This window comes from Pleurodeles waltl, chromosome 12, assembly GCF_031143425.1.
Source record: "Pleurodeles waltl isolate 20211129_DDA chromosome 12, aPleWal1.hap1.20221129, whole genome shotgun sequence".
Classification (NCBI taxonomy): domain Eukaryota; kingdom Metazoa; phylum Chordata; class Amphibia; order Caudata; family Salamandridae; genus Pleurodeles; species Pleurodeles waltl.
Window position 1 is genome coordinate 696,790,954 of NC_090451.1, and position 24,085 is coordinate 696,815,038.

Sequence of the window (24,085 nt, forward strand, 5' to 3'; positions counted from 1 at the left end):
AGAGGGATGACTGAAAGCCCCTGTGAATTGTTTTCTTGGTTTCTATAAAACAATAGCTCTTGATCGACACAAGACCTAAAAAGTATACATTTTTCTATGTCACATTTTACTGCATAATATGGATGTCTCACAACATGCCACCTTGCTTATATTACACTAGGGAGTACATAAACAAATGCACAGGGGGTGCCAGAGGGAACTAGGTGCAGGCCTGGGGTAGCAGCTGCTCAAACTGACAACTCCTAATTCTTTTAAAGCTCTGCTTTCGAAAAAAGGCAGTCCCACTGAAAGTTTGACATGTTGTCAGTGAATAAAATGTCTGTAAACGCTGCACAATTTATAATCTGAGTAATTTCCTATTGAATTCGGCTATGTGTTAAGGTCTTAGAATTCTCCACCTGCAACTAATTCTAAGTGTAGTTTAAGAACAACTAAAAGGGAGTTATTTTTTATTTTATTTACTTTGCAGCTTTCCTCAGTTACCTTAGCGTAAGAACAAGGTTTGTAAGACGCTGCAAAATTAAAATGTTGATTGTAGAAACTTAAAACACTGGGTGATAAACATGTTTGTTCTTAAAAACTGTAATTGTGTATTGCTGATGATCTATTTTTGTTAAAAAGGACTTTCCCCAATTATTTATTCAATAAAAGGATAAACAAACAGATGTCCATGGGTTTCAGCCCCTTTGCTAAAGCTATCTCTTCCCCCCCAAAACCCCTAGGCACCAAGGCCCTGGAGGGAGAGGCAAAGCTGTTGGCAGCACTTTTCAAGGACTACAACGTGTATGTGAGACCGGTTAAGACGGCCCATGAGAAGGCACTGGTGCGGATAGGCATGACCCTGTCCCATCTCATCAGCTTGGTAAGTGAAGTTTCGACACTTAATGGTCAGAGTGAGCCAGGGCTGGCATTAGGGCGGTGCAACTGGTGCGGCCACACTGGGCAAAGACGTGGAGGGGCGCACTGACCTAAAAGGGGGCGCTGTGTTTAGGTATGACTTATATTTAAAGGCACCTGCTGTAGAGTTCCTTGTGTGTCCAGCTTTTAGGCAGAAATTAAAATGTCAAGATAACTCTTGTGATTAATGTTCCTGCTAGACAGAGAGATGGTGTTTTCTCTGGTGGCAGTTTTGACTTGCCATAAAGTAGTGCACAGGGTTAATATGCTTGCTGCAAAGAAAAAGATCTGCATTTTATGTGGATAGCTGAGGGGATTAGTAAAGCCAGCCTTCACCAGTGCTTAAAAAAGAAAAAAATGAAATGGCTGTGTGAGAGAGGCGCTATGGAGAGGTGAGGGGCACTTTTGCCAGGTGATTGTGAGGGAATCTGAGGAGGAGGAGGTCAGTTGGGTGCCAAAAAAGATAGTCCACCGGGCATCACCACCGCTAAAGCCGGCCGTGGAGTAAGCCCAGTTCATATATTAAGGTAAGAAAGCTGCAAACACATTAGTGGGAAAGAAGTGGAAGTAACATACCTGCAACAACATTTCTTCAGCATTTGTATAATCAAAAGATTTATATCCTTAGAAGAGTTACCAGTAAACAACCAGAACCTTGAATCCTATTTGTTTGTTTTACTTTAATCTTCAAATTTGCAAATGTTTCGTTTCAGTAAATTCTCAGAGCCAACAAGAATGCGCTATTTAGGCCGATGTCATTGAGAGGAATTTACTCTTCTTTCTTTAAATTATGTGAGGGTCACTTGGCAATACACCTTGACATAATATTCAATACCAAATCAGCAATCACAGTTTGGTTTACAGCTCACATTCTCAATTCTTGCCTCCAGTATGTGGGAGGAAGCAAAGGTTGTGTTACGTTATCTGCATTTGTAAAGTGCGCTGTCACCCGCGAGGTTATCCTGGCGCTGAACAGGTGTGCGGGCCTAGCGCTGCCTAGGGTAGGTTGGTTAATTGAAAAGCCAGGTATTCAGCTTCTTGTAGAATTCCAGAAGAGAGGAGTTGGAGGCCCTGATGTGGAGTGAGAGGTCGTCCCATGTTTTAGGAGCTGATGTAAGAGAAAGCCCGTTCTCGGGATCTGGTTCTGTGTGCGCTTGGGATGTGCGTAAGTAGGAGTTATGAAGAGCGGAGGTCTCCTAATGATTGGTGGAAGGATATGCAACTATTCACGTAGGTGAGGCCCGAGTTGTGGAGTGCCTTGATTGTGTGTGTGAAGAGTTTGAATTGAGCACGTTTGTGTATCGGAAGCCAGTGTAGTTCCCTGTGGTGTGGTGTTACTTCTCTGTGAGAGGTTGAGGATGAATCTGGCTGCTGAGTTGTGGAAGGTTTAGTTCTCTAGAGTTGTTTGGTGATGTGACGTAGAGGGTGTTCCCATGGTCCAACTTGGTGGTGAGTGTAGTCACATAAGAATCTGGAGAGAATACTCTGGCTGAAGAACTAGAGTTAAGTAACCTTTCTTCCAGTAGTAAGGGATCCTCCGCAGCATTATAAAGTTAGAATGAACTTCACAGGAGTTCTCTACAACTGTTAGAAGGAAAATAACAAAGCAAGCCGGGATTCCTATGTGGTTATTTTATTTATAACACACACTTATGTTCAATATTGAGAACTTCAAGGGGTACTGAGCAACACAGTCCGACTTCTGTAAAGTTTTATAAAGTTAGACATGTCGCCCTTCAGTCTTTACAGGTTGCTAGGGTAACCCAAAGTACGTATGTTCGGAAGGAAAGTCCCCCTTGGAGGACTGATATTGTTGAGTTGCTGCATCTTTTGTGTGGAAATCAGTTGTTAGTGAGCCAGACATTTCAGTGTGCAGGCCTTTCCTGGAAGGTATGTATTTAGTATCTGTCCTCGGACTTAAGTCGAGTATGTTCCAGAGCCAGGGACACCCGGAGTCCACGCAATGGCTTTCTGGAATATTAGCAGTATATAAATGATAAGACCACATGGTCATGGAGTGTTTGGAAAAATATGTATCTCACCACCAGAAGTACAAAGGATAAACCTCTCTGGATAAAATGTCATCTTAATTCTAACAGGTCAGAACCACTCTGGCTTGCAGACTTAGTCACTGATACATTGAGAGGAACCAATTTGGAATCATTCTCACAGGAAATGTCAGTTTGGCTTTATACATTTTTATGTTCCCATATTTGCACAGTTAGTGCAAATTGTAAAACTGATGGTGGAGTCCTCCTAGAAGAAGGTGATTACAGAGATCAAACTACCTTCTCTTGAATAACAGTTTCAGACCTTTAACCCTTTGAAACATAAGGTTCCAAACTCGGCAGGCGCTGACAAGTCGCAACAATGACAGAGGTAAACTTTCAGACTCTGGGACGGCAACTTTTCAATGATTTGTAACTGGATCATGGTCGCAAGACATTGATATATCAACTACTGATTAGAGATTTAGAAGGGACGTCCACAACACGCCCTTTCCACATACCGAATTGCCATCGTGTTGAAATCCACTTTAGGAGTTGGTAAATGTTTATTGAATGGTAAAAACGGTTTAGTACATTAGAAAAAGCATTTTGTGGTCTCAAACTCTGAATTTGAGAGTATGCAACCATAAAAATGTTTTCTACATCCGTCCGCGTGTCCCTTTCAGAACTCTTTAGTCACCCTGCAGCTTGGCTGATAGCGCCACGAGGTAGGCTTTTCCTCTGGAGGATGAAGTCCAGATCTCCTTTTTCTCCAGGAGGCAGATCCTTGTTACTGCAGGCAGTCTACAGCTCTCCAAGCATTGGGCTTGCCCATGTGGTTCCTACCTGGAAGGCAGGCAGCAATCAGAAATCCTTAATTCTGATTCACCCTGAATGATGGATTATAACAGTACTATATGAGAATACTGGTACAGTGACAGGGTTTCTACACAATGTTTATCTATGTTTTGCAGACCACAGTGTATATTTTACTTGGCCACCTCTGGGACAGGTTTAAGGCAGTTTCTGACATTTTGTGTAACCCTCCAAAACTGGTCAGGCCACGTACACTTTATTGTCCGTCAGTATGAGGAGTGTGCATGGGAGCTCACTGTCAGGGAGCCCTTTTACAAAGTAAGAAACAGGAGAGCCTTCCATACTCTGCATGTTGGAGGTATCACTTCTCGTTGGCAGAATGGAGCGGGAAGTAGGTAAAGACAGTCCCTATACTTCAAAGGCCCCTCTTTCTACTGACCCCCCCACCACAGCCCAGAGCTTAGTCCACTTCAAAGGACTTTAGGATAGCTCCAGATCCCCTGAGATCTTTCAAAGAAAAAGATTGAGCATGCCTGACTCTAGTAAAGGATACTCTACCCCGTTTAACCCTACCAACAACGTTTTGGAAGCCGGATTCACACGCTTCCATTCCCATGCCTACCTCAGTATCATTGGAAACCAAGGCCCGTATTTATGCTTTTTTAGCGCCGCATTTGCATAATTTTTTGACGCAAAAGTGGCGCAAACTTATAAAATACAATTGCATTTTGTAAGTTTGCTCTGCTTTTTCGCCAAAAAATGACGCAAATGCGGCGCTATAAAAAGTATAAATATGGGCCCAAGTGTGTTTCCTCGGAAATGGAGTCACTAAAACCACATGACAAATCTGTGTCCTCCCCAATATCAACCTGTGATTCTCTGGGAAAGGGTGAAATGTATAACCCGTCAATCCCCTCCAGTTCTGAGTTAACCCATTTACTATCAGTGCTCTGGGATCTGGACGCCAGCTGAAGTACTTCTGTAGTTGAAAAGTCATGAGTGAGGCTAACAAGCATTTGCAATGCAATGGGTCTCGCATCTGCTCGAGTTAGAGCTATTAGCATTGTAAACTATTAACCGGACTTTTCTTGCCACACAAATTGAAAATTAAAAGTAAAACAGTTTCATATAAGCAACCGATTCAAAGCTCCACAGCATCAGCGTGAAGCAGCACACAAAAGTAAAAAGAAGTTTGCTCGCCGCCAGACGTATCGGCAAAAGTGCAGTCAGCCATGTAACGGGGCGATGTCCAAGGCGGTAACTAAACCGCCCCAAGGAGGGACAAACGTAAAGCATTTACCAACGAAAATAAAGGATTTTAGAAGGGCAAGCCCATGAACAAGTGATTGTGACGAGCGTGCGGTGCGCGTAGTTTAAAGCCCAGATACGTAACAACACGTTAGAAAAGCAGCGCTTGTGCGCTGCTCTGCTCAACCTAAAGAGTACATCTCCAACAGCTCCAGATCTCTTGACTGTAAGGAAAATCATTCAGGCACTACATCAGATTTCTGTAGTCCACTAAATTATGTGAAACCCAACACGCTATGCCTTTCTCTTTCCGTGGTAAGATTTCCATATCTCTGATGACACCACTGACATCTTTTTTGAACGTCTTCCTTCCGACTTGTTTCCTAGGTCACCACAGTCCCATTATGCATCCTCAACAATATTAAACAATTGTGCATCTTATTTTTCAAAATTTGATGGTCAAGAAACATGCAGTCATTTGCAAGATAATTATATGTTCTCTCTCTCCTGCTCTCCACTTTCCCACTGTCTCTTGTTGTAACAACCTCGCTCCTCAACGTGCATTTCTTGCGTCAGTCTCCAAAACAACATCTGGTGCTGTCTTAACAACAGCATACCTATTCCATACCTCTGTGGTCTCCAACTACCGTGGCAACTCCCCCTTTGCTTCCTTTGTGGTGAGCACCTTGCCTCCATAGCAGAGACCGCTTATTAATCCGGCCTTCTTCAAAAGTTGCAAAGTCCTGTATTGCAGTGGAGCAGGTAAAACTGCTTGAATTAAAGAGAGCAAGCAACCAATCACGGTTGCCAACATCATAAGCTGACATTCTCCAATCTCAACAAATGCCAAATCTCCTCTTTGATCATCTTTACCTTCCCTTCTTGTAACTGGTACTGTGCTTTCACAGTATGTATCCTGAAAACCCCACAACTTCAAACTCTGAGATGGAAACAAAATAGATTTCTCAGTATTTCAACTGAAACCTAAGTCCTCTAAAAGTGACTTTGTCAAATAGAGTTGAAACTCCAACATCTTCCCATCCTGACACATCAATATATTATCATTTAAATGGATTACTATTTGCACACATGTTTAAGGAATGCTTATCTGCACAGTTCCAAAGAAATGATGGGGAAGATGAAGGGCAAGAGGTTTATATGGGACTGCTCTATCTTTCTCGATTATGTGTAAAGTCACGGTTCTACGTTTATAGTGCTGCTTTCAAGTTCTGCTGATTAGTAACCAAAATAATGCTTAAAGCTAGCCTCATGTCCTTCCATAAGATGATGTACCCTGTGCCACCCCTGTGACAGGCTGCATTGATATTCAAACACTGTGCCAAGACAGATTGATGCCTGAGAATGGGTCATCATAGGTGGAGGGTAGCACCTCTCGTGTAGGTCAAAATAAAGAATCAAAATAAAAAAAAAATCAGATATTTCTTACAGTTCTCATGATAAAAGTTACTGTTAAAGGGACCTTCAGAAAAGTGTCTGAAAATGCTTTTGATGAAATTCGGAATTTTTCACATAAACTTAGGAGGGACTTAGGTTATCACTCTGCATCAGACAATTGTTCTTGACTAGGGGTGTCTTTTTTTTTTTTCTTTAATTTTTAGCTTTTCAATCTGCTTCTTAAATTTCTCCCAGTACTGAGTTTCTTTTTCTTTGTGGGCTAATTTAGAGATGTTTCCGCACTCAGGAAATGGCACGGATGGAGGCGGCCATTTTAACATAACGCGTTACTTCAACGCTCTTCTATACGAAAGTGAGATCAGCCATCTTAAGACCCTTCCACAGGGTGGAGACTCTATCGTAACGTTCATTGGTGAATCAGGTTGAAAAGACGTGTAAATTGCAGAAAGTGAGGACAGCGCTTAATCCACTCTTCATACCACCAGCCATCACTAGACCTCAGAGACATAGCGAGGGCAAGTCAGGGATTGTACCTGCCGCTCCTGGCAACCATGAATTGACACTTACGGTTACTTTCCGGATGGGTACGACTTCCAGTTTACCATCATATATTACTTCCTGCGTTGTCTCATCCTTGTGGAATCTCTGGGTCAGCATCATACACAACGTCCTGCATAGGAGCTTCTGAGGTGAAACGTCCAAGTCAATGACATGTGTCACATTTTGTAGTTTTACTGGTAAAGATGTACTTCAAGGTGAGTAATACACTACATTTCCTAGATAGTCACTTTCCAAATAAGTCTTCTGGATATACTTTGGGTCAAGGGCCTGTTACTTCCAAGATGGTGGCAGGTCACATCTACTTGTGAATATCAGCGCCCTTTCCCTTGGAAGAGCGGGTCGCTGGTCCCCGAGGATGGGGCTGAGTGGGTACAGTAAACATCTGTGCATAATGGACCAGAGAAGTCACTCAGAGATGTAGGGACGTCCTACTTTGGTTAATTTGTGAATCAATAGGTGCCGGGGCCCTCATCAGGAGGCCACTGTAGCGTGCCCTGCCCGTTGCCACTGCCAGCGATGCCGCTTACAGCAGCAACACAACTACCAACCATCACACCCCTACAAGTGTAACAATGCAGATTATTCCAGGCCCCCAAAGCTATAAGAATGGCTTAGGGGGTACACACTAGTAACTGTTAATGTTTATACCTAAATTTGGCAGGCAGGGCCACCATGCGGCAGACTGGCCAAGCGCCGGAAAACACCTGCTAAAATTATGCTCTGATATCCTGTGATCTGATGTAAAGACATTGGTAACAAATAATTACCTGAGCTGGGTGAAAGGCAAAAGGGAACAGCGCAGAAGCAAATAGCAAACACACATAAGGTGGTAAGATACAACAAATTAAATCATGTTAATGTGAGACATTCAAAGCAAATGGTAAAAAAAAAACACAGAGAGACTGAGCGAGGCTCAAATATTCGATGACAGAAAATAAACAAGAGACTGGCGAATGGTTGAGAAAGTTGGGGTGGATTCTGTGTAAGTCTGGGGCGAGAGATCCAGAGAGTACTATGGATTCTGCCCTAGTTTGGTGTGTTTACGTGGGGTATGTCCTCTTCTCGTGCTGAAGACAGCTCAGGTGGTTGGGACTTCTATAACAATTAAAATAAAAGGGATATGTAAACTAGGGGTTAGAAAGATGAAATACTGGAACTGCTGGAGACCAGAGAGAGTTGGAGACTTGTACACTCCTGGCCTGGACTAGTAGAGGGCCTGCAGTTAGACGCAGCAATGCTTTCATAGAGGTGTCTTGGAGTAGTAGGAAGCGCTGTGCAACTGGTTCCAACATCAGAGCTGTTTGTTCACCCGCAAGCACCACTTTCCCTTGCGAACAGTTGTATCTAATTCTTCTAAACCTTTATTTACAGAATGAGAAAAATGAGGAGCTCACCACCAAGGTCTACTTGAATCTGGTATGTATAGAGTCCAAAATACAGTCTCTCCTACATTGTAGAGTTGCACACATAAACATGTTTATGGTCCCCACTCCTCCCACACTTTATTCTGAACACCTCTTACATGGTACAGCAGCACAGCGACACACTCCGCACTGATAATCCCACTCCCTCCACAATCTAATCTACACTCCTCTTACATGGTACAGCAGCACAGTGACACACTCCACGCTGAGAATCCCATTCCCTTCACAATGTAATCTACACTCCCCTCACATTGTACAGCAGTACAGCAACACACTGTGCACTGATAATCACATTCCCTTCACAATGTAATCTACACTCCTCTCCAGTGGTACAGCACCACAGCGGCACACTCCACAATCTAATCTACACTCCTTTTACATGGTACAGCAGCACAGAGACACACTCCACGCTGATAATCCAATTCCCTTCACAATCTAATCTACACTCTTCCATGGTACAGCAGCACAGAGACACACTCCACAATCTAATCTACACTCCTCTTACATGGTACAGCAGCACAGCGACACACTCCACGCTGATAATCCCACTCCCTCCACAATCTAGTCTACACTCCTCTTACATGGTACAGCAGCACAGAGACACACTCCATGCTGATAATCTCACTCTTTCCACAATCTAATCTACACTCCTTTTACATGGTACAGCAGCACAGAGACACACTCCACGCTGATAATCCAATTCCCTTCACAATCTAATCTACACTCTTCCATGGTACAGCAGCACAGAGACACACTCCACAATCTAATCTACACTCCTCTTACATGGTACAGCAGCACAGCGACACACTCCACGCTGATAATCCCACTCCCTCCACAATCTAGTCTACACTCCTCTTACATGGTACAGCAGCACAGAGACACACTCCATGCTGATAATCTCACTCTTTCCACAATCTAATCTACACTCCTCTTACATGGTACAGCAGCACAGAGACACACTCCATTCTGATAAACCCATTCCCTCCACAATCTAGTCTGCACTCCTTTTACGTGACACAACAGCTCAGCGACACACTCCACACTGATGCTCCCTATTCTATCCACAGTCTAATCTGTAGTCCTCTTGCATGGTACAGCAGCACAGTGAAACACTCCCTAATAACCCCATCCCCTCCGCAATCTAATCTGCGCTCTTCTCACATGGGTACAGAAGCGCAGAGAAGCGCTCAGCAAGCATGTTTAGCATTCCGCTTACAATCAACCTGCCCTCCCAGAGGGGTTGTTCTTCACTATTTCTACAGGTGTTCTTGCGAATCACATGAACCACCGGCACTAAGGAGCAAATAAAACTGGTTGCATCTGTCTTCTAGATCCCCCGGAGTATTGCACATAGAGGGCCAGATTTAGATCTTTGCAGAGGGAAATACTCTGTCACAAACGTGACGGGTATCCCGTCCGCTGAATTACAATCCCATGATATCTTCTGGAGATCGTAATAAGGCAGACAGGATATCCGTCATCTCTGTGATGGAGTATTCCCTCCACCAAGATCTAAATCGGACCCAGAGTGTCACCAAGAAGCACAACAAATTTATCATCGACATCCTTTCAACAGCGCAGTGTTTCTCTCCATCGATTAACGGTGTACTTCATGACAGCAGACAACACTGAAGATCACCAGTGTTCCCCCATCTCTGTCTCAGTGTAAAGGGCCGCTGAGGTGTATGCAGCATGAATTACACCCAGTTACGCACATCATCGCGTCCGCACTCGTTCAAGATGCGACAGGAAGAAACAATTATTATTCTATATTTTTCCAGATATCATTTTGGGTTCTCATCAGTTAAGCTACATTGTGTACCTGCTACATTCGCCTACATGCAGTGCCATGCATAACTCGCATAATAAGCGTGTGCATTCTATTGCTAAGTTTAATTCTGCGCGCGTTGGCATAAGTATGCAGGTTCCTCCTCCCTTTATACAGGACTTTGAGGGCGATAAGTTCTGATGATCCATCCCATGGGACTCTGCTCTACTGCGTTTACGTGGCACAACGGCGCTGAATGAAAGCACGTGTTATTGGGGGGTCATTATCATTGAGTCGTTGTTTCTTGGTACTCCCCACTGATGACACCTACATCCACTAGGAAGCCTATGCATGTTTGATATTGATGTCTCCTGCTTTCTTCTGTCGTTGTTGCTTGCTGTACGCCTCCTCCTTACCATTGGCTGCCCCTTCTCTACCCGGTGCCAGAACTGGAAAGATTACCGGCTGAGCTGGACCCCGTCTGAATATGAGAACATGGAGACCCTTCGAGTGCCCTCGGACAAGGTCTGGCTGCCTGACATCGTCTTAATGAACAAGTAAGTCATGGCGTCTTGTGCCGCACTTTAAACAGTGACCAGAGGATGGATTAACATCTGTCTGACGCATATGGTGCTAATTAGTCGCTGTTAGATGTGGCCGGCTCGTAGACTGTTGGCTTTGGAACCAGTCGTGTGTGGCACAATGGTTAGAGCAGCAGACCCGGATGCAGAGAGATGGCCTGGGACCAGGGTTCAATTCCCGCCTCGGCGGGTCTTGGGCTCAATTCCCTTGGACCAGAAAATTCTCGCATCAGTGCCTAATCTAATTAGTGGGTCCCACTCTGTATCTCTGGGCAATAGCTTGCTTAATCTCCACAATGGCCCTGACAGTGCTTGGATGCCTGGCTTCACCCTGGGGGTTGCCCAGGAGTGGGCGCCTCACAGGAAAAAGCCAGGAGGGGTTCCACAGCGGTATGTGTACAGCGCCTTGAGACCCTAACGGGTGAGTAGTGCGCTATACAAGTGCAAAGTTTAAGTTTAAGACAAGAGGGTACAAAGCCGGGGCACCTCTGCTCCTTTACCTCAATCCTGTGAGCTATTAAGCCCCTATCCTAGGAAGAGGCAGACGCCGTCTCCTTGAGGCATAAAGCTGGACAAATGAGGTTTGATAGCAAGGAGATGATCTTGGCTGTACCCCACCGGTGGAAAAATCCTACATAGTTGCAAGAGTATCCCCTTCCACCTGCAAAGGATGGCAGTTTATCAATGAATACAACTTTTCCTGCTGCTGCTAATAAAACACCCATCGTGTATGGTGGGGATATATGGTGTCTTGAAGAATAGAGGACTCCTTTAGAATAACTGATGTGATAGTAAACGGGAGTGATATGAATCTTCAAATGATTCATAGGAGTTAGAGATACTATTTTCATTTTTATGCTTTCTGGCTTCATACAATACTTGTGTAGGGAAGAATATACGCAATGATGTCATATTCTCAGATTATAATGATTGTAGAGAAAATCATACTGCCGGTTTATGTCTGTTGTCATTATGCCTGTGTAAGGGTCCTTTCCTGGCCATTTGTTATGTTTGTTTGATCTATTCTAGATCTCCAGCAATAATCCTCAGGTGCTCTAGCTGGTCTCACCCTTGTTACTGATGCACACCTCGCATGCCAGCTGCCTTACAATCTGATCTGTTTTGAGTAATACCTATGCCAGGAATGCTTTCATACTTGATGTCCATGTCCCCATTCTTTTTCTCTTCACATTGAGTCCATTAGATGTTAACTTTCCAACTAGGGATCCCAATATATAAAAATGAGAACTTAACAGGAATTTTGTTTTAGAACAGACGGACAGAGGAGCACCATTGCATACTCAATAGGAGGCCATCTCAATGGTCTCAGTGGCTTTAGTAAAAACTTAAGCTCAGCCACCAATCTCCTATTATAAACATTTGCTTAAGGTTCAAAAGCATCAGACCTCACTCTGGCGGACTGCAAGACTTTTATATATCCAATACTCATGTCCATTTTGAAAAGTGCAGTGCTCATTTGCATGTATGAAAACAAATTCACAAATGTTAGGACTTTTATCATGAATAATGTTACAGTAACATGATGCAAAAACGTACAGCACGTGTAAACACAAGAACACATGTTTTCTACTGCAGTTGTTAATTTCTGGTGTGTGACGGTGGGTACTGCATTGCAGAGTAAGGGCCACACTCAAACAGATTGTTTCCTGTGACAGTGACTTTGAGGCACTTTGGGCCTGATTTAGAGTTGGTGGAGGGAGTTACTCAAGGGAAATCCGTCCCTTGTATTACAATCCCGTTATGGCCTATGGAGATAGTGATATGGCAGATGGTATATCCGTCTTGTTTGTGATGGAGTAACCCATCTGCCACACTCTAAATCAGGCCCTCTGCCATTTTCTCAAGCAGTCTTCCTGCCCGGATGAGTTAGGCGCTGAGGTGGGCCATAGCAGTGTCAGTGGTGGGCGTCCACTCAACCCTAGTAGAAATTAATGGTGGACACCTGCCAAGTACCTACAGAAAAGCCCACAAACTCTCAGACTTAGCTAACTCGTCCGATCTCCCATACGAGGGACTCTAGTTCTAGCCTTCCTTTAAAGGTCCAAGCCCTACTCACCAGCAGATAGTGAAGAACCTGATCTTCAACTGCGGAGGCACTGATCTGTAATGAGACATTTTATTTCATCTTCTTCAATTGAGGAGACTCTTGTGTTTCCTCCTTCCTCATGTTGCGGTGGCAATGCGTAATTTGTGAAAAAATAAGTGCTGTGCCCAATGTATTGCTTCAACTGGTATTATTCAGTGTCAGCATTCCAAAGACCATGGCAGCCTAGCCTTCTTTTCACCTCACGCCTCTTCGTTCCACCACCAGGTATTCCCTGACTCTTTACCTCTCTCTCGCTTACTTCTTCACTCTTGCCCATTGTCACTAAGTTTCATACTTTGTCTTTCTTGCCCCCTCCTGTGTTTTTCTCTGTCTTACCCTGGATCAAAGTATGTTAATGAAAAATAAGCGTTGATCCCCATAAAGTTGTGTCATTAGGCCCCACCTGCAACCACCTGTTCAAATTAAGCACTTTGCAGTGGTTAACTCTTCTGTGACCTCTTGAGAATAGTACCTACTTGGACCTTACAGCCATCGCCAAAAGAGACTCCACCATGTGCAGAATTGGGCAGCCAGCATGTATGTGGATTGAAGGCATTCAGTCGCAGTCTTTGAACAGACAGGCCATTGACGCGGCTACCAGACCAGAACAGCGCTTCAAGCAGTCTGGCACAGTAACCCTGGTCCTGCATTCGTGAGTGGGAAATCGGCCAAATACGAATCCAGTTGTGGGCTATACTCCTCTGAGTCATTCTAAGTCAATGCTCTCCTACATTTTAAGAAGTCTAAAAAGTGAAGCTAAGCTTTTCACATCCAAGCATTCCAACTTCTTTCCTGAAGATGTTCAAAACTAATGAAAGCCACCTTGGAGTCAGTAGAGGGTTAAAGACTTGGTTGCCCACCTAGTAGCCATTCATGGCTTGACGAACATGCCAACGCTCCGGAGAAAGCTGCCGCCTGGCACCAGCCTGAAAAAAATGGTCTCATAATGAGTGTTATTAAAGGAGACAAAGTGCCAATTTGAAAACTTTCATTTTGGCTAGGGTACCATAAGGAGGTATTTTACTTCCATCACTTGTCTCTGCCCTACATAATGTTTCTTAAAAATAGAGGTACAAACCTCAGGTCTGATTCTGTGCTCTTTTTGTGGCAGTGGGTCAAAGATATGATTTTGTGGTTGTTACACTGCATTTGGATGCAGCAAAACGGGTGGTGAGGCACACCAGACCAATTGGCCCGGTGGAGGTGGTCAAGCAGCATCGCTTGGAGGATGCAGTAGTAACCCTTGGCAACAGCACCAAGATGCCCCTTTTCAATGAGCTCTGGAAACTTACAGGACCACGCGGTGGTGCATCCTTTTCTTTTGTCTTTCTTTTTGATCCATGTTACTGTTCACCAGCTCCTGTTTATTCCTTCACACTTAGCTCTGACCTCTAACAGTGCCTTGTTGTAAATGTTGTCTCACGTTAATGGCTTCTTTCCCTTTTCACTTACTTTTCATACCCTGCCTCCCGCTTCTTCACGTTTGGTGTTTCCTCCCATCACTCTGCCCCCATTATTTCATCATATCTGGTTTTCCTGGCAGCAATGATGGGAATTTTGACATCGCCCTGCCGGTGGATGTTCTGGTGTCGCATGATGGCGAGGTCAGCTGGTCCCCGCCTGCGCTGTATCGCAGCAGCTGCAGCATTGCGGTAGGTCCTTCTAATCTGATAACTGTGCTCATAATTGCATGATGCAAAGTGGCAACACAAATCCTGCGGGCTGAGGTTGAAGAAGGCAGAGCTATCCCTCAAGTTATTTAGATCTTGCAGCCAGAAGTGGTTAAAGGAAGATGTTCCTCTCAAGGATACAGGGACAGATGTACCAAAGGATTTGGCATTTGTTAACAGTCCGAATCGCAATTTTGGTTTGTTAAGAAATGCTAAATTGCCTTTCCAGTTGTGCAAAGGCTGATGGGGAATCACAAAAAGGGATTTCCTATTTGTGATTTCCTAAGCACATATCCAAAACATTTTCTAAATGCGGAGTGGGCATTTACGAATGCTATTACCATCAACTCCAAGTCGATGGTAGCCATGTGCAATTTAAAAAAATGCACCCAAAATGCATGTTTGAAAGTGCCATGTAGAGTGCACATGCCCTGTGCACTGTATTTTTGGGGTTCATCTAGGTTGGTCGTTGGCCTATAGGCACCCTTGGTTTTGCATTTCCTAATTTGTCATTTCCTATTAGGAAATGGCAAATTTGGAAATGCAAAACTATTTGTATATGTGGACCTTTAGGCCCTTAGAAACAAATTGTTTAGTATTTTTTTAAATGGCAATTTCCTAATAACGATTCCTAGTCTGTGGGAATCACTATTAGGAAATCTCTTTTTTTTTACTGTCCATTTTCCATTTCCTAAATAGTGATTTCTTAGTATTTGTTACTAAGGAAATGCAAAATAGGAATTTCTTACATAGGATCCACAGTTCTCATTGACAACTCTTGCATCAGATGTCCGTCCGTTTCCAAGCATAGTTCCTGCTTTCCGAGCTTTCTACAGAGGACCAATCCTTCTTGCCGCACAGATGCTCATACGTTAGACGGAGCAGGTTGACCTCACAAGCCTGCATGGATTTGTGTTAGTTGGGCTGGTTGAATAATTGCATGTTGGCCTGTAGAGGATGTTTTACCTGCCTGTGAGGTGGTTTGTGTTCCTTCTTAGAGGTGAGCTTATTGGCCCACGGTAAAGATGTTTGTCAGATTCCATGCTTGGGTGTCAGTTGGCCTAAGTGGGTAAATGTTTTTAGCTTGCAAGGGCGGTTGCAGGTTTTTCTTGGTTTGCAGACTAGATGTTCATGAACACCTAAAAACAGTAAACTTACACAAAAGTGCAAATTTGCCTTTCTGAATCAGCCCCATGGATTGAAATTATATATTGTGTTATTTATCACACCCTCAAAGTTTTCTGCTGATAGATCCCAGCAGGTTAAATCTGCCGAATTTCATAGGAAAAAAGGCTCAGAAAAAAGACAAACCATGTAGAGTTAGTTATGTGAAATACCAATTCCGCACATTAAGCATAATTTGCTCAAACTAGAAGATATTTACCTTGCTGTACAAATCACATCACTGAGATGTAATGTTATTTTCCAGGTGTGTTAAATAATTCACCCTGAGCTGCACACCTTGTAATTTGGCCCTTGCAAATAGTGAGTTGTAAGTACTTGACTCAAAATGGATTCAGCCAATATGGCAGGTGAGCATAACTTTCTCCAAGGTATTTCTGAGGCGCCCTCAATCTTCCACCACCACCAACATTTTGGAAAAAAGTGACAAACGGTGAATTTGTACAGCTCTAGTTCCACCGATTAGGAAGGGGTAGCAATGAAACATTCCAAAGGATTCTGTCATGCAAAACATTAGGAAGTAAGAGTAACCGTAATTGTAGATTAGATGCACACAGTGGAAATATACTCAAGCAAGGATCCAAGGAGCTAACGAGTGATTAGCACAGTTGTGACATCACACATGAGGAGCCTGATTCACAAAAGTGTAAGTTTAGACCAAAAGTCTAACTTTACTATAAGTAAAGTTAGAGCTTAAGTCTAAACTTAGACTTTATGTCTAAACTTAGACTTTTGGTCTAACTTTACCATTGTGAATCGGGCCCGAGAACTGTACGCACATTAATAACATGCAAGATATAGATACACAAACCACCATCATCCCATGACACATTACATAAGACAAAGATGACACTCATTGCTTAAAATAACAAGTATACAACTGTAAATCAATTATGCATAATCTTTGCATGATGGATGCACCCACATCAAGGCTTCTGAGTCAGGAGTCTCAGGACAATGTGTTCATAATCACTTGATGCAGAAGACTCTTGTCCACCTGTGCATCAGTTCTTCCGAGAGCTCTGACCATTCATCATTGTAGGGTCCGCAGCTCATTAAACACCTAATTAAACACCTGGATAATCTCTATGCGCCACTGTGATTTTCAGACTTCAGTCTTGTCCAGATCATCTTTCGAGCAGAGAGGATGTGAATACATAGCACACCCTGGACCTCCTGTTCCCAACAAAATCTTGGCATCTGAGGTCCTTGGTATTGTCATTTGAATGTACCTGCGGACTGCAGGGAAACATATTTACCTAAAGTTTCAACCCAAGTTGAACAGGCTTCGACATCCCACTCTATTGCTAGGAGATCGGCCAGATATTCTTGATGGTGCCTTCCATCATGCTCTGGTACCACAAAGCAACTTGAATTAAACCAGGTTACTCCAGAGTCCACTCTGAGATGGAAGGGACCCAGGATGCCTCTTTTAACCTTACAAAATGTACCGAGATCAACACCTGCCAGCCCACGTTAGTTCTATATCATTCATAGCCACTACAGAAATGTGACAACTGACACCCAGGTTTGCCAAGTGAGTCTTCAAGATACTTTTCAGTTAAAGGGCCTCCACATAGCTGTGAGTTCTGCTATAAAATCTAATTTACGTTTATTGTTCCCTTGATGGATGTTAAGAAAAACAGAAGTTGGATGTATCAAGTTCACCGATGAAGGTAGCAATCCCTACCATGCTCCCCTTGTTGAAAGCTGAGGTTGGGTAAGAGTCAACTGTGTGAAAACCTCCAGGGAGCAGCTGTTTCTGGGATAGTGAAAACTCAGCTACTGATAGATATTAAAAAAACAGCCTTGCTTCTGATGTTTTCTTTTGAGTTTAGCCTTTACAAAATATGACACAACATAAATGTTTTAAAATGGGTTGGTATGTGCAGCAAGGTAGATATGAATCATTCTGGTTGTGAATATTTGCAGGGCAGTAATTCGTGTATAAATGCTTTGTTGCCAACAAGAATGTGCATGCACGTGTATTGAAAGGCATTAGCATTCCTGCATGAAATGGTGCTCACTGGCCTGCATGGGTTCTTGCTGGTTATCTTGCATGGGGAGGTATTTGTTGGTTGCAACCAAAGGCTTTAGTTATCCTGCTTGGATCTTGTGGGTCTGCATGGAAGGCGTTCCTGGTTTTCAGTGCGATATATTCCCATTTCTGTGGCAATATGAATTAATTGTCTTGCATGGCGAGATGTTTGTACATATGCATGGACTGGTGTTTGCTGCCCTGAATGAATGGATATATTTTGGGCTGCAATAAATAATGTTAATTTTATTCCATGTATAGGCCTTTGTTGTCTAGATGAATGAATGGATGTCGGCCTGCACTAAAAGGAGTACTTTTTTTTGTATGGAGAGGCGATCCCTGGCTTTCTACAGATCTGATAGTTTTATTCCATAGAAAGTAGGATACTACTGCAAGAGTTTTGTAGTTCAGTCTACAACCAGCATTGTTACTTGGCCCAGCATGGAGAGGATCTGTAGTAGTTGACAACAATGAACAGTGAATATTATAAGCTGAGGTCTCTTGTCTCTCGGTCTTGCAGGTGAAGTACTTCCCCTTCGACTGGCAGAACTGCAGCATGATATTCCGCTCCTACACCTATGACACGACGGAGATGACACTGGAGCTGGCAGTGGACGAGAAAGGCCGAGAGGTGAAGGAGGTGGTCATTTCTGAAAACACCTTTGTAGGTGAGACCTCGGCCGCAGTCACCAGTACAGAGGGGTACATGAGGCGAGGGCGAGTGGGTTTGCGTAAGGGTGAGGGGCAGAACATGGAAACATCCACAATAATGGCTTGTCGGACTATGGAGGGAGTGATACTTGGTTTATGCACACGACGATACACGTATGGGATCGACCAACAGTAGCATGCGTACTCACCCAAATATACATAGGACTCTCCTGAGGTGAAAAACAGGTTCTGGCTAAAATGTCCTTCTCTGATAGCTAAGTTGTATTCTATATACAGAAATAGAACGCATTTCTGATATTTGATACCAAAAGCGTGTTTCTTATACTTCTTCTACTTATCCGAACTTTTCTTTGTAAACTGTTATTGAGCATCCGTTATTTTTACTTTTTCCAGGTAAGTGATTCTCATCATTAATTTAGTCAATGTTCAAACTCTGCTCCTATTTCTAGATTAGCCACCATCAGCCACCGCTGAAGTTTTTGACCAAAGTTCTCGGTCGTACTTGAGGAAGTTCAGCGCCACGCAATCTTTAGGTGTAGTTGGCACTATACTAATGTTGTTGGCTAGGCAGTGCATGAGGGAGAACGGTACCTAGGGATACGAGGGGCTCAATGTGGGTCGTTGCCAAAGTACAGTGATACAAAGGAGTCCATCTTCCCCTCTGGATGGTTATATCAGACGTTTTTCCACTGGAAAACTTTTGCAGGTAGAAGCAAGACCCTTCTGAGGTTTGCATCGAGCATGATGCGGATATACTCCTTCCTCTGACAAGGGCTTAGTACTCTCATGTTTAGCTTCTTTCTTCATCAGCTCATGAGACTCCACAGAAGGATACACGCTAGTTCTCCTATGGACTGTTTCTGGTGGAAAACACTTACACAGATGGCGTGGACCAAGGTCTCTGCCTGGAGCTTAAGCTGCTCTGTGGTCAGTTACTTGATCAGGCCTGAAGGCAGGTACTGAGGTGATGGGCATTAGGAAACACATTGGTGCTGGTAATACTGAATGTCCATGGCACTTCGAGAAGCAGATTGCCTTGTGTTTATTCATTCCTCTAGGATTCCAGCAGAAGGGAATTTGTTTTTTACTTTCATGATAGGATAGCCTGCTAGCTTCATCCCACACACCCTGTAGTGAATCCTAGTTTGTTTTAACGGGATAACAGGAGTTAGCTTAGCCGTAGGCTTGTAAACTCGTGCCCCCGTCACCTAGTGACTTTTAACCTACTTAGCTTGCTCTGTCTTAGTCTATTTAATTATTTATTTCCTTTAAGATGGCGGCCTTGTTTATAGTTAGGCCACTTGTTATGAGTTTTATTATCAGTGTCACTGCGCCAAGGTATCAAGATCAAGCACGAAAGACAAACAAACAGTAGGTGTTCACACTTAGGGATTTTCCCTCTCTATACTTTCGAGGGATTGTTGATATTAATTGCCGTCCCAAGCATGCCTTTTGTCTATTGTTTTGGAATACACCTACGTCAGGGGACCTTGTAGATCTGTATAAATACATCACACTTTTAGACAGATAATCAGAGGGATTCCGACCAGAGGGCATCGCCACCATCGCTGATACCGATGCTGCAGTCATCTTGACGCTGACCCAGTCTTCGTATCCCTGCGGAGTCTGAGATAGAGACCTCATTCCAAGGTAACGAGGGTTGGGGGCTCCTCTCATGGACACGGCTTTGGCAGATTAGGTTTAACAAACCCAGCTCTCCTTTACGTAGGAGGTTAGGCCTATTCTCATTAGGGTATTAGGGCATATTCCATCTTATACATACATATATATTTCTTTCATATATTGCAAAATGGTGGGGTCTTTATAACCATGACTCTCTTCTTCACAATACTGTTGCTTGGTATATTCATTATCCTAATCATTGCAGTCCATGCAACTTATCGCAAATTGCAGTTATGTTAAATAAAAACTATTATAACTTCACTGCATCTGTGTTATTGCCTTTGTTTGTATGAGACATAATATATCTGTGAGAAAAGGGTAATTTCCGTTTAACCACGATAACCCTGAGATATCTTACTTTGAGTCCATGCGTAAGCGACTGCCACAAATCACCTTTTACTATTGTGTTTCTGGTGAGGTACTGCTAGTGAGCCGGTAAGGTTTGGACAACAGTCACAACTAGTTGTGGGAAAAGACTTAGGCGGTCATTCTGACTCTGGCGGGCGGCGCCATTTGGCCGCCATGCGGCCAAAATACCGCTTCCCCTATTCTGACAATCCCGCTGGGCCGGCGGGCGCTAAACAAGTTAGCGCCCGCCGGCCCAGCGGGAATGAGGGCCGCAACACAGGAGCCGGCTCCAAATGGAGCTGGCAGTGTTGCGGCGGTGCGACGGGTGCAGTTGCACCCGTCGCGCTTTTCACTGTCTGCTAAGCAGACAGTGAAAAGCTTCATGGGGCCCTGTTAGGGGGCCCCTGCCCGGCCATGCCAGTGGCATGGGCAGTGCAGGGGCCCCCAGGGGCCCCAAGACACCCGTTCCCGCCAGCCTCTTCCTGGCGGTGACAACCGCCAGAAACAGGCTGGCTGGAAGGGGGTCAGAATCCCCATGGCAGCGCTGCTTGCAGCGCTGCCCTGGCGGATTCGCCCAGCCGGGGGAAAACCGGCGGGAAACCGCCGGCCCCGGTTTTCTGACCGCGGCTTTACCACCACGGTCAGAATGGGCTTGGAAGCACCGCCAGCCTGTTGCCGGTGCTTCCGTCATTCGCGACCCTGGCGGTCAAAGACCGCCAGGGTCAGAATGACCCCCTATGTTCTCCTACAAACGAAAGTACTGTGATCCTGAGACCAGCAGTCTTGCTCAGAGCAAGAGTCCAAACTACGACAACCCAGAGCTGTTCAATGATTATCTCCTTTGTAATAGTGTCTTACATTTAATCAGAATGTTGAGCAAGTGTGGCAGGTGCTCTGCCTGTAAAGAAAACAAACGGATAAGGTGCTATGTCAATCAGTTGAAAATGTATTTAACCTCCAGACAGTGTCTACCAGAGTCTATTCCACGAAGAGATGTGCTGTTCTTCACCATAGCTCCTGGTCATTTGCCCACCACATCTAGGTAGAAGGGAAGAGAGGACCAGCACATTACTTCCATAATGTTATTCCAAAACATCTGGTGTACAGTTCCGAAAAATTGTACAAATTATCCCTATGATAAGAGGACCTCACTAGGGTCAGACAGAGCAATAATGATTAGCGGAAAGGGCCCTTACCCACCAAATTGCTTCATCAGTGGGCAAATGATCCTCATAGGACTGATGCTGGAGTATCCTAAGGGGCCCCCAAGAGGGCTATTTGCCAGGGACCTGAAAGTTCACATTAATGGACTCAGTGTGTAGAGTAGATTGGCTATTAGGATGAGTGAAAGAGGCTTACATTTTACTAAAATACCCCCTTAAATTTGTTTAATCCTTGAAGTCCTTTGCTATGGTTACAAACAAAGGTGATCTTGAGGAAATAATGTTCCCTAGGATCTAATCTGGGTCAGTGGCTTCTGCCCTTGCAAATATTGCTTCGAACTTCTGCAGCGCCCCTTTTTAGTGGATGACTGCACAAGCACCAAGATGTATGAGGTAGAAACTTGCTGAGGTTAGCCCAAAGCATGAATGCAAGGGGAGGGTCTGCCCGGGCACTGCATGTCTCTTATGATCTTTCTGACTTCTAAGTCCCATGGTTCAAGAACTTTTACAAGACTGCAAAAAATATTACTTTCCACAATTCCTGTTTATTACTTCAACACAATCATCACAGCACCCCAGAAGTTGCAGGAATAGCAATCATTGTCTAACAGCACAAAGACACAATGCATGTCAAATTGAGGTGTGCACAGCCAGAGATGCCTTCACATCTCCTAAACTCAGTTGTGAAGGCTGCAGGCCAAAGCTTGTTGTCTGGAGAATCTCCTAGTGGGCTTGGACCTCCAGACAGTGCTGACCTGTATATTATCTAACCACAGAGACTTTGCAGAAGTGCCTTAAAGTTTTGTATCGCACTTAGCAGGCCAGGAAATGACATGACTGAGCTGGGTTCTCTGGGTGTAAAAGCTCCCAGTAGACTGCAGCAAATAGATACGGAAACATAAATCCAGGTCTAGGCATTTCCAAAAAACCTAAAGGAACACATAAGGGTTTCTAATTGCCTCCTAAAGAGAGGGCGAGAGATGGAAAACCGGATCACTGACAGAATATCGCAAACATAAATAATGTTTGGACATAATATCGTGTCAGACATATCAAGGACCTGGATATCAAGAAGGTAACTCCCCCTCTTCATACCTTGAAAATATATATATCGTCGAGGTGCATATATGTGGTGCTATATATAGTAAAACTTTGCTTACCTATAGTAACTTACCTTCACAATATGTGTCCTCGATGTTCTTGACACATTATTTTGGTCCACGATATTTCTGTTTCCGATATTCTCCGGATACTTCCTGGAGAAATGTGCACACAAAACATCTTGTGTATGCCACATTACTACACAGATCAGAATATCTGACCCAATTCTGATGTTCCTGTGGCCTTTATAATAAGCTCAGAAGAGAGAGCCTCGAATGCGCTAAGATTTCAAGGGTATGTTGGCTGCCACAAGAGTAGCACATGCGCATTAGCAAGCGTGCCCAAAGATTTTTCAGCTCTCTAAAGTAAGTAAAGATGTTATGCATTACAAGCCTAGTAAATGAATGCATAAATTACAATTTTACAGCTTTAAAAATATACATTTTGTGTTCCACAAAAAAAAGGTGATGTCCTTTCCTGTCATTTTAGGAATGTGGCGCAATATACCACAAAGTATTCTGGACTCGGTGATGAACCTAGTGGCATCTTAAATTATTGTAAATCCACAGAACATAGTGCATGCTTCTTAGTTCCAGGGACAGTTGTGTCCTCTGTAAATGAAGCGAGATTGGTGGACAGGGTTGTTGAGGCACAAAATGTACTTGTTGTGAGATTTTCAATCACAATTTATCAACATTGTCAAATTTTAGGCAACTAACATCACTTTAAGGTTCAACATTTTATGTTAACATCTGAGGATATATTTCTTCCTATGTAGTAAAAAAAATTCTGATTTGAACATTTTGCCATTAGAGAACGGTCAGTGGGAAATTCGCCACAAGGCCGCATGCAAGAACACGCTATCCGGGGACCCGCTGTACGAGGATATCAGCTTCTACCTCGTGATCCGACGCAAGCCCCTCTTCTACATCATCAACATCATCATCCCCTGCATCCTGATCACGATCCTCGCAATCTTCGTCTTCTACCTCCCACCTGACGCAGGTAAGGAGCGAAGGGACATGGGTTGTGAAGAAGATAAGGTGAAACACTAGAGAGAGAGTGGGTGATATCCAAGAAAGATGGCATAGGGAGGATGGAACAGCAAGACCAAGATGTATTTGTTTTATTTGTTTGGGTATTTATGTAGTGTTGTATATGGTGTACAACAGTAAGGTGGTGTCAGAGCCCTTTACACAGACCTGAACAGCAACAGTACCAGGGTAATATGCAGTCAGAAAACAATGTGACATCAGCAGAACTGAGGGGGAGAATTATATGCATAATGCATAACAATGTGATCAGTAAAACTAATAACAGACCTTAAGGCTAGAGAAGAAAAGAAGGTATACCCTGTAAATACAAAGAGGATTAAGTAAGTAGTGGTTGAAGTAAAGTGGGAAGAGATGGTGGGAGTCAGAG

General features: G+C 43.9%; 1 protein-coding gene across 1 annotated transcript in view; it reads left to right on the top strand.

The window, feature by feature from the left end:
* CHRNB1 (cholinergic receptor nicotinic beta 1 subunit) overlaps positions 1-24,085 on the top strand; it is a 46,623-nt gene that overhangs the window by 9,154 nt on the left and 13,384 nt on the right. Inside the window, exons 2-7 of the mRNA XM_069215590.1 lie at positions 723-862; positions 8,298-8,342; positions 10,566-10,675; positions 14,350-14,458; positions 18,217-18,364; positions 23,477-23,668. Of these exons, the coding sequence (XP_069071691.1) occupies positions 723-862; positions 8,298-8,342; positions 10,566-10,675; positions 14,350-14,458; positions 18,217-18,364; positions 23,477-23,668 (744 nt within the window). The remainder of the gene's footprint in view (positions 1-722; positions 863-8,297; positions 8,343-10,565; positions 10,676-14,349; positions 14,459-18,216; positions 18,365-23,476; positions 23,669-24,085) is intronic.